The sequence below is a fragment of the Spermophilus citellus genome (assembly GCF_964194105.1).
Source record: "Spermophilus citellus genome assembly, chromosome: 11".
NCBI classification, from domain to species: domain Eukaryota; kingdom Metazoa; phylum Chordata; class Mammalia; order Rodentia; family Sciuridae; genus Spermophilus; species Spermophilus citellus.
The window spans coordinates 75,665,830-75,676,468 of record NC_138192.1 but is presented as its reverse complement, the minus strand read 5'-3'; the positions used below and the strand labels follow the sequence as shown (position 1 = coordinate 75,676,468).

At 54.9% G+C, this 10,639-nt stretch overlaps 1 protein-coding gene across 1 annotated transcript; it reads left to right on the top strand.

Annotated features, from left to right (window-relative positions):
• Positions 1-1,532: 1,532 nt before the first annotated feature.
• On the top strand, positions 1,533-3,815 carry DLX2 (distal-less homeobox 2; the record flags this gene model as incomplete). Its single annotated transcript, XM_081262045.1, has 3 exons — positions 1,533-1,932; positions 2,413-2,597; positions 3,111-3,815. 3 exons carry the CDS (start codon positions 1,533-1,535, stop codon positions 3,513-3,515), a joined length of 990 nt encoding a protein of 329 aa, XP_081118171.1. The 3' UTR covers positions 3,516-3,815.
• Between the last annotated feature and the right edge of the window lie 6,824 nt (positions 3,816-10,639).

Sequence of the window (10,639 nt, the reverse complement as noted above, 5' to 3'; positions counted from 1 at the left end):
AAAGGAGGGGGCTGGATTTGTAGCTCAGTGGTAGAGCGCTTGCCTTGCATGAGTTGAAGGCACTGGGTTCGATCCTTGGCACCATATAAATATAAATAAAGACACTGTGTCCATCTACAACTAAAAATTAAAAAAAAATAAAAGGAGGATCTCCAAGACTGAAAAAAAAGGGGGGAGTTGGGGTGGGTATGTGCAATGATAGAGCAGAACAGGATCCTAAAGAGCAAAACTGCAAAATAGGATTAAATTAAGTGCATGAAATAAAACTTGTATTTGCTATAAGTTGCAAGACGTGATGAATCTAGTATTGAGACGATAAATCTATAATCTCACCTAAGGATTATTTCATTTCCTTCTCCGTAAAAAAAGTGGAATTTAAATGATGTTAGAATGAACTTTGAAGGCCATCTGGTCTGGCTGGTCTTTCCACCCTAAAAAGGAAGCCCTGAGATCGCTTTCCGGGTGTCAATTACCCATCAAATGTACATAATTACTCAGAGCCTCAGCATGTCAGGAAAGTACAAGGAAAAGTAATAATACCTTTGGGTTTATATAGCTTTTCTCTCAAGCAACAAGGAAAAACCGTTTAAATATTATCCAATTAATTGTCCTAATATCCCCGTGGGTTGGTTAGGAAGTAGTTATTATTGTACATGGTTTATGGATAATTTAAATCAATTGACTGTCAAGTGCTGAGTGGCTGACAAGAGCAAGTGCCAGGAAAAGCGGGATACTGCTGGTCCGGCTCTCTGCACTGCTTTATTTGATTAATATATTTGAAAACCTACCCACCTCGGGCAGAAAGGTACAAATCACTGGAATTGGCCTTTGCACACAGAATAGGATAGGAGACCCCACTTCTTCCTCTGGGGTGAAATGTCAGTCTCTAACTTCACGCCTCTGTCCTACTGCGGGCCATCCTGCACCCCCATCGCCCACCCAACTCCCTCGCGTCTCTGCTCACTTTCAGTGGCTGCCTGCACGCACAGGCGGCCGCCTCAGCCACAGTGCCCGCCATGTGACACCCGCCCCCACCCCTGGCCGTGAGTTCTCGGGTGCCTGGAGCCCCACGGTTCGTTTCTTCTGATTGGCTGTTGCTAGGTGACGTCGCTAGCGCTCACGTGACAAGTGTTAAATGCCCACCCTGCAGGAGCTGGCCTGGCAGACAATCGTAAAGCTGCTCCGGGCCGCTCACCTGCTCCCGCCTCCTGGAGCCCGACCGGTCCCAGTCACCCCTGCCCCCTCCATTGCCCGCCCCCAGCCTGAGCCCGCGCTGGGCAAGGAGCCGAGAGGGCCGAGAGGCCGAGAGTATGAGGCCCGCCGCAGCTGTCCCAAGCAGCGCATGGTGATAGCCTCCCCCAGAGGAGGAGGCGCCTAGACCGTTGCCTCATTTCTTGTTTTCCTCTCCCCCCACCCCCCACTTCACCTCCCAGTAATTACATTGGCTGCTGAAAGGGACCGGGAGAGACAGAGGAGGCGCCTCGCTTCCCCCTCACGACCGCCACCCCTGCTCTTTCCCGTCCCGGGCCAGGATGACTGGAGTCTTTGACAGTCTGGTGGCTGATATGCACTCGACCCAGATCACGGCCTCCAGCACTTACCACCAGCACCAGCAGCCCCCGAGCGGCGGCAGCGCGGGCCCCGGCAGCAGCAACAGCAACACCAGCAGCCTCCACAAGCCACAGGAGTCGCCAACCCTTCCGGTGTCCACAGCTACCGACAGCAGCTACTACACCAACCAACAGCACCCGGCGGGCGGCGGCGGCGGGGGGGCCTCGCCCTACGCGCACATGGGCTCTTACCAGTATCATGCCAGCGGCCTCAACAATGTCCCTTACTCCGCCAAAAGCGGCTACGACCTGGGCTACACCGCTGCTTACACCTCTTACGCGCCCTATGGGACCAGTTCGTCCCCCGCGAACAACGAGCCTGGTATGCATAACGCTGGTGTCAAGGGTGCTAAGTCGGTCTAGTCACTGGGATGGATGGGGTAAACATGGTTGGGGAGAGGGGCCGTCCGGAACCCTTCCACATTACATACTCACCGCCTGCTCCTGCCCTTTACCCTACCCAGTTTCCAGTCTCCCGGTGAGTCAAGGTTTAAGTCCCTCGGTTCTGAACGGTGGGACCCGGCAGCCTCAAAGGCCCAGTGGGCACACGGTGCATGCCTACGAGTAAATGAATTTCCTTGCCATCTGCATCTTCTTACTCTCTGGCGTGTGCCTGTCTTCCCCTTCCCTGAAGGGTTCAGCTCCCAGGTTCGGCGCCAGCCGGCGGCGCGGGGAAGTTGCGCCGGTAGCCAAGCAACATCTCCAAAAACCCGCCTCCCGGGTCTTTTCAAGTTCCCGCTGAACCCTTTAGGCAACCAAGAATCCTGGGCCGCGCGGTTCTCACGATTCCGTTTCGTTGCAGAGAAGGAAGACCTCGAACCTGAAATCCGAATAGTGAATGGGAAGCCAAAGAAAGTCCGGAAACCCCGCACTATCTACTCCAGTTTCCAGCTGGCGGCTCTTCAGCGGCGTTTCCAAAAGACTCAATATCTGGCGCTGCCTGAGCGAGCCGAGCTGGCGGCATCTCTGGGCCTCACCCAGACTCAGGTGGGGCTCGCACGGTGGCGAGGAGGGCACTGGCCTGGGTTGTTCTAGAAGTGGACAATTTTTGTTGGTTTGTTTTAGAGTATATTTTAAGTAGTTTTAGATTTTTTCCAGGCTCGCACATGGGGCAATCTAAACCTCTAGGCCCAAACCTGAAAATCCCCAAGGGATCGCCCCGTGGGAGGCAAGGAAAGGGACAGCGGTAGGCAGAAATCTAGTAACACTGGTCGACCCGCTACTGATTAAGCGGGTAAAATAACCGGCTCTACTGATACCCTCCGGCTGTCACCACTATGCACCACATTCAGTCACTTGTAGTCAGCACATCCTTAGCTTTTTGAGATTGCCTCCTAATGGAGCAGGACACAACAGAATCTCAGAGGCCGCCGCAAATAATTCGCTCACTTGCACAGGATGCTCAGTAGCCACCTCCACCGGCGGTCTTCCTTTGCTCCCTCCCCTCCCTGCTCCTTGCTCAAGTCCCTCCATTAATGCTTGGGTCCTTTTTCCACAAAGGTCAAAATCTGGTTCCAGAACCGCCGATCAAAGTTTAAAAAGATGTGGAAAAGCGGGGAGATACCCTCGGAGCAGCACCCTGGGGCCAGCTCTTCGCCACCGTGTGCCTCGCCTCCAGTCTCGGCGCCGGCCTCCTGGGACTTCGGCGCGCCTCAGCGGATGGGGGGCGGCGGCGGCCCGGGCAGCGGAGGCAGCGGTGCGGGCAGTTCAGGCTCCAGTCCTAGCAGCGCAGCCTCGGCTTTTCTGGGCAACTACCCGTGGTATCACCAGGCGTCGGGCTCTGCCTCACACCTGCAGGCCGCAGCGCCTCTACTGCACCCCACTCAGACCCCGCAGCCTCACCACCACCACCATCATCACCACGGCGGAGGGGGCGCCCCGGTGAGCGCAGGGACGATTTTCTAACCCCACGGAGGCCGCTCCAGAGACAGAGCCAAGACCAGCGATTCCCAGGGCTTGCCTCCACAGCCGGTGGGTCCCTCCCGCAGGCCAGCGGCCGCCACCCAGCAGTCCCTGAGGCTGCGGCCTAGGATGGCCCGCCCTAAGCGCTGCTCCCTCTCTCAGCCACGGAGCAGCGCAGAACTGGGAGGCCTCTCCCCGCCTCGCGGGCTCCTCTCCGAGGACCCTAACAGCTGCATGGGATAGGCCTCTCTCGATGGTCACATTTCCGACCTGATCCCGGAGCCTCGGCCATTCCCAACCCCTCCTCGGACTCGCCTCCCCAGCCCTCTCCGCCTGGCGAGGCTGTCCGGCGCCTTCATCGCCCCGGGGCTTGTGCTGGGTCCTGGAGAAGGACGCCTCCCCCGCCCGCGAGGCTTCTCGGGCACTCTGAGGTTCCTTTCTCCTGGTTCGCCTCCGGGCTCAGCTCCAGTCCGCTTCGGTTATTGACCTCCCGGGGTCCTGCCTGCCCGCCCTTCCCCCAACCCCGTGCCCCCTTGACCCAGGCGGACTCGCCGCTTTTTTTTTTTCCGCGGGGTTGTTCCCAGCCCCGGTGCCCCCAATCCCTTCCCACCTAAAGCTCACCCCACCAACGCTCCCTCAGCTCTCTCCTCATCCATCACCAGTGGAGTTTTTTTATTTTTATTTTTTTAAAAGTTTAGGTGCCTTTGCGGATGACCTCATTTTGATGTTGGAGAAAATGATTTTTTAATATGTGGACACTGCAAAAATGTGTTTAAATTATCTTTTTTAAAATTTATTCAGGATTATTAGCCTGGACTTCGACACAGAGTTTGTAAATAAAGGTGTCTGTGCAGATTTCCCACTGATTTGTGTAAAAATACTCATCTTTTCACCTTTTTTGTAAACCCCCAGTTGTGAAAACTGCGGTTTAGCAGTGACCTCAGCAACCCCCCCCCCACCGTTTCTTTTTCCCTTTGGAAAAAAAAAAAACTCTCAGTTAAATTAAGCTACTGATTTGAATTTGTTTTATCTTATCCTAAAGTCTTTTTTCTTTAAATGCAAGGTATTTTGGGATTATTTATTATGAAAACAACATGCTCTTAATGTTGATTTTACAATATGAAGAGATTATTTAAATAAATTATTGTTTTCATTGGAGTGTGTGTGGGTTTTTTATTTTTTATTTTTGCTTATTTTATTTTTGTATTTATGTTGAGTGCCGGGGTTCCGTCGGTCATGCACTCAGAGCTCAAGCTGCTGCCCAGGACTCGAACCCGGTCAGCAGAGACGGACTTTTGCACCTTTTGGTGGTTGCAAGCGCTGAGAGGTGCGGCCAGTGGAGGACAGGCACGCTTCTCGCCGGGCGCAGCAAAGGGTTCAGCTCCGCCCCTGCCCGGGTCCGGGCTCGGGGTTAGCCAGCCCGCGGCGCCGTGACTCACTCAGCGCTGGGCGGCTCCAGCCTCGCCCGCCTGGCCCCTCTGGCGCCGGCGCCTGAGCCCTGCGCCTGGGCGGTCTGAGCCGCCCCCGCGTCCGCCACCTAGTCCAGGCGGTGCACTCGAGCCGCGTCCGGGGACCTGCTGTCCCGGGCCGAGTTCGGCTGCAGCCTAAGATCAGACCCCCACATTAGACCCGCCCCTCTGTATGCTGGTGGCCCTTTGGGAGCTGGTTGAGCCGAGAATTGTTGAGTCGCCTCCAGGAGGCACGGTTGGCTGCTCTGGAATGCAGGGCGACCCGGCGCACAGTGCCACGCTAGTGCACACAGTCATACACACAAGCACACAATCTCAGTCACATTCAATGCTCTTACTCTTGCACACAGGCACACACAATGGCACATTCGAACTTCCTCAGTAGTGCAGTATGCACAAATGCAGTAATGCACAAATACTTGTACACATAACATTGACACAAATTCATGCGTACACATTCACATTCATGCTGACATACTTACATATGCACACTCAGTGATGCACACTGCTGTGGGAGTGGCATTCTGCACCTCACACTGTTCGAGAGGAGAGGTCCACACACCATTCAGCTCTGCTGTTTACCAAGGGCCCACACAATCAGCTCCCAGGTTTGGAAGTGACTCTACTTTTTGGCATTCCCTGCAAAAGTTAAAGGTAGGGATGTAATGCTGGCCTGAACTAATAGTCCCTTTCCCTGGAAGTACTGAGGCCTACAGTTAGGAGCTTGCTGGCTTCAATCACTGACTATGTGACCTTGGGCAACCCTCTTAGCCTCTACAGTTTGCACATCTATAAGATAGTAGAAATGATAACAGCTATGGTTCAGAGTTGTTGTGAGTAACAACTTAATGAACACTTAATAAGGCAATGATGTAACAGTGCTTGGCAAACGATAGGCACTAAAATTTAGTTATTTCTTATTTAGCATTACCGTTTTATCACAATGCCCCAAATCACAGATGCTTTACTTTTGTCTGTGATTATGATGTCCACAGTTACCTAGAGATCTTTCCAACTTCACCTTGTGTGGAAAAGCAGCATCCCAGGGTTTTGGGAGAGCTCCAGCATCTTTCTACACAGGGTTTGAACCTCAGCCATTCCCTCCAAGGGACCCGCCTCTACTGGAGAGAAGGTTGGGCACAGGCCAGAGAACCCTGCTTGCCAGATTCAAGCTCCCTACTCTCGGTTATTTAGGCCATCCATGTTATGTGTCTTCAACTCATCTCTGCCAAAATCAGAGTTAAGGCAGAGGTGACTTTCTGGGTACAGTGGCATCATCCTGGTCCCTGACTTTTCTAGCCAGATTGATTTGGAAGACTGCTCCAAGTCTGTTTTACCACAGTGTCCAAAGAGTTGGGGCTGGGGAAAAACAAGGAGGCTACACAATGTAGTGTCCCTTTGCATTTCTGCATTGTTTTCCCAAGCTAGAGAGTTGAAACCCATTGACCCTCGATTCTCATCTTCCCCTAAGCAACTGCTGCCTGTCAGATCCATTTCCCTGTGCCCCCACTCCCACCCTAGTTCCAAATTCCGTGGGTTGTTTGAGTGCCGGTAGCTGGTGCCAGTCTTCCTCCTGCGGTTGACTGTGCCCTCCCCTCCTTTACGAACACTCCCCTCCCCCCTCCTGAAACCAGCGGGGAGAGACGGGGCAGTAAATTGGCTGGTGTGGAGGATCTGCAGTAGACAAGATGATTAAGAGGCCTACGCCGGAGCGCCCCGGGCAGGGAATGTCAGCCCAAGTTGGAATCACGCAACAGGCCTTGGCATGAGACAAGCCTGGGAGCCGGGAGGGCGGGCGGCCCCTCTCAGGGGTGGGCCGAGGCCCCACAGACTAGCCGGAGTCACCGAACCTGGCACTCGGCGGCAACGGGGTCGGGCTGGGCCACCACACGCCTTTCCCTGGGGAGCCCGCAAAGCCGAGGGCGGGAGGGTGCAGGGGCCAGGGGAAAGGGGCGTTTCCGCAGACCAGGAGAAGGGCAAAGAGAAGAGATCGCAGGGACTCGCCCGCGCCGCAGAAGTGAGGGGGCGGGAAGGCGGAGGGGTGGGCGAGAGGAGAAACAAAGCCCGGCTCCAGGAGACTGGGGCCGGCTCCAGCCCTGCCGGGGGCGACGCGCTGGCAAGCCTTTCTCACAGTCTCCCGGCCCGCCCGGAGACGCGAAGCCCTGTGATCAGCCCGCCGCCGCGCAGACACGCTCCCCCCGCACCGCTTTCAACTGAGCTCCCCAAAGCAAGAATGAAAAATGGAAATGGGAAGCAGTGATTTCGGCTCGCTACACTGGGAAAGCAGCCGCGCTCGGAACACACATAAATCTTCATTGTAATCCCCTTCCATTTGCCCGCGTAAAATATCAGGCCAGAGACAGGATATGACAAGCGCTGGGAAGCCGGGGGGGGGGGGGGGGGCGAAGAGTGAGGGGTGCCGGTCCCTCTCCGCTCCACCCACTGGCAGAACTCTCTGCACTTGGGCAAAGCGCTGGCACTGAATTCTAGTGCCAGCTGCGGGCAGCCAAGGCACATCCGAGTCTTCCTCCCCTCCCACCCCCCTGCGTACACTCGGCCGCGGGCCCTCCCCGCCCCCTCTGCCCCCCGTGGCTCTGGGCTGGGCGCAGAACCCCTCTGGTTTCCCCAAATTCCCGCCTCCCACCCGGGAGCTCTGGGGCTAAGGAGGGCAAAAAGGAGAGCGCACGGATCCCGAGCCATAATCAGCCCTGCTGCAATGTGGTACCATTTAGGAGGCTTCCCCTCGGCCTTCTTTCAGGATCACTTGTGAAAATTATGAATATCCGTCCTGAGTAAGGATTTCCGAGACTGATGGGGCGAGCTTGGGGGAAGTATCAGGTTTAGTGGGGGCGGAGAGAGCGCGGGAAGACTGAAGCTTTGTTTACAAACAGTTCTGTGGTAGAAGACTTGGGGGCAGGGAGGGGGTAGAGAAAGAAGCGCGGAAGTGGTCCAGCGGTTCCCTCCTCTGTTAGAAGCCCTCTCCCCAAGGAGAACGAAGCCAGGGAGCAGAAAGCCCCCATGCCTTTCAAAAAGTCGTTCTTAAGGATTGCATAAAACTCAGACGCCACTGCCCCATTCCAGGCGCCCCCAACACTCGCCCAAAAGTCACAAGCCGTTTCCTTTATCTGCATGGAACAGCGACCACCAGTGGCTTTAACTTGTTTAGGGTCAAAGACTCCTTTCAGAAAGAAAATGCCGATCTCTTCCTACTAAAAGACAGTGCTCTTAGATTCAACTTTGGATTCCACAGTGCTAGAAGCCCTTGGGTGGCCAGCTAGCCTGGGTGTCGCGCTGGGGGACTGGGTTCTCCAGAGACTGGCGGTCTCTCATAGGGTCATGATACCTATAGCAGCCCCAGGGAAGCCTCCCCCAGACCGGTCTTCCCTGCCCACCTGGGATTTTCAGGGCAGGCTGCCCCCAGTCTGCACCCTACGCACACCAGTGCAGACGAAGGTGGAGGCCCAATCTCTCCAGCCGCCCCCCCCCCCACGGCCCCGGCGGGAGTTCCCCTGGCGGGGACGGGTTTGGCAGTGATTGCCACATTACAAGATGTTACATTCCGCCCTGGGGCTTGGGGCTGGGTGAGGCGGGGGTGACGTTGTATTTCAGGAGGAAAAAAAGAGCTGGCAGGTCTTGGGGAGCAGCCTCTGGGCACCTCCACGTGAGAACGCAGCGTCTCCTGACAGATCTTTCTTCCTGGAGTGGCTCTGGCTCAGGCTTCTCCCTCTTCCTCCCTGGCCAGAGCGCAAACATGTCTTAGCATTCCCGGGATTCTCCAGAGGCCTGATACTACTGGCTGAGTTCCCTGTCCGGTCGGGCCCAGGGCTAGGAGCCGGGGAAGGTGGAGAATGGGTCCACAAGGCGGGCCGGGTCTCCAGGGAGAGGATTACAACTTCAGGGAAGGAGAGGTGAAGGGAAGCGGGACGGAGGGTGTGCAAGGGTGATCCCAGGGGCAGACTCGGTACCGCACCGAGCAAGCGTAGCGGGCTTTCCACACTCCCCCTTCTCCCCTCGGAATTGTGGGCCCCGAGTCTCGGACACCCAAAATGTGATACCATCGCTCCCAGAACAAAGGGGATTTGGGCCCCGCGGCCCGACTGAGTCCCGACTGCACCTAGCGGCTGACAGGCTCTGGTTGGCTTTTCCTGCCGGGCGCCCCAGAGTTCCTCCTCCTCCGGGACACTCCCCTCCCCTCCCCCTCCCTCTGCGGGCCTGGCCTTGGCTTCTTAAAGTCGCAGGGTGTCTCCGTGCCCAAGTGAAGCGCCGCCCAAGTGGGGAATAAGTGTTTGCGGGTGTGGGGCGGGGTACGCAATCACCCAGCAGCGGAGACAAAAGAAGAGCCTAGGCGGTCGCGGGGCGGGCCTGGAGGACCCATATCTCCTTCCTTCCTGGTTCCCCCCAACCCCTAGCAAAGCCTCCACATAGCAGGCTTGTGTCCTGGAGCACAGGGTGGTCACTGCACTCTCTCCCAAGGTGATCAACGTCTGGCACCAACACCGTAGTCAGCCAGATTCCCCTGCCCCCAGGGTCGGGTGGGCCCATCCCAGGGGCCTGCCCATCCAAGGGGCCTGCCTCTCAGCACTGGGAAGTAGGTTTGCAAGAATCCGGAAAAGGGGCCGAAGGAAGGAGGAGCAGAGAACTAGACCAAAAAAGAAAAGCGGAAGTGGTGGGAGGGGGATTCTGTTCACTTTCTTTCTCTATTGCTGAGTTCTGGGTGGGGGCCTGGGACCTCCCCGGCATCCAAGCCGCGGAGAACAGGCTCACCGCGAAAGAGGGAGAGATCTCTCCTCGACGTGTTCACGGGGAGGAGAGTAAAAATTGGCCTTGGGTGGCCAATTTCTTCATTTGCCCCTATTAAAACAAAAAGCCCAAGAAATTCAATTAAAGCCACCCTGGCCAAAGCGCTATTTGAGGCATGAATGTCTCCCCTAAAGCTGCAGCAATCATGTGGCATTAGAGACTTCCGGAATCCTATAGCCAACCTGAAAAATCCCAGACCCCCTTTTTCCCTAATTTTTGCTCTGATCTGTAATTTTATCCACATTTGCACTAGTTTGAGCATTCTGGCTCTCCCATCTGAAAGCCTGCAATTACTATATAATTCTTCGCAATTTCAGATGTCCTAATATGGACTGTAATTTTTGCGCAAGACAATTTCCTGCTATTTCAAGCATCAACATTGTCAAAGTTGTATGTACATAATAAATGGGAATATCAATGCATAGTTTTTAGCATAACATCTTGACTCCTCGATAATTATATCCGTTCGGAGCCTACGCAGAATTAGCCTGAATTGCATGGTAACTGCTGCTGCTTTAAAATTTTTAAAAATTACTCATAATTTTCCCAAAGATTACCAAGATCTCGAGTGCACAATGTCATCAGCGTAATGAAGAGTAAACATTTATGCTAATAATCTGCAATTTTTTTCATCAGCTATAAAGACAGAGGCTATATAGCCGAAAATTTCAGTCCTATTTGCAAGCGCAGCGCTGCAAAAAGCCTGCGGCGCTCGGAGGCGCCTGGTCCTGGGGACCTCTTTCCACTCTTTACTCTCAGAATAGGAGGATGGGGCCGGGGAATTCTTTTTGGTTTTCTGGTTTTGGTTTGCTCTGGTATGGTCGGTTTTGTGTTTTCCAATTTTTCCTTTTTTCCCCA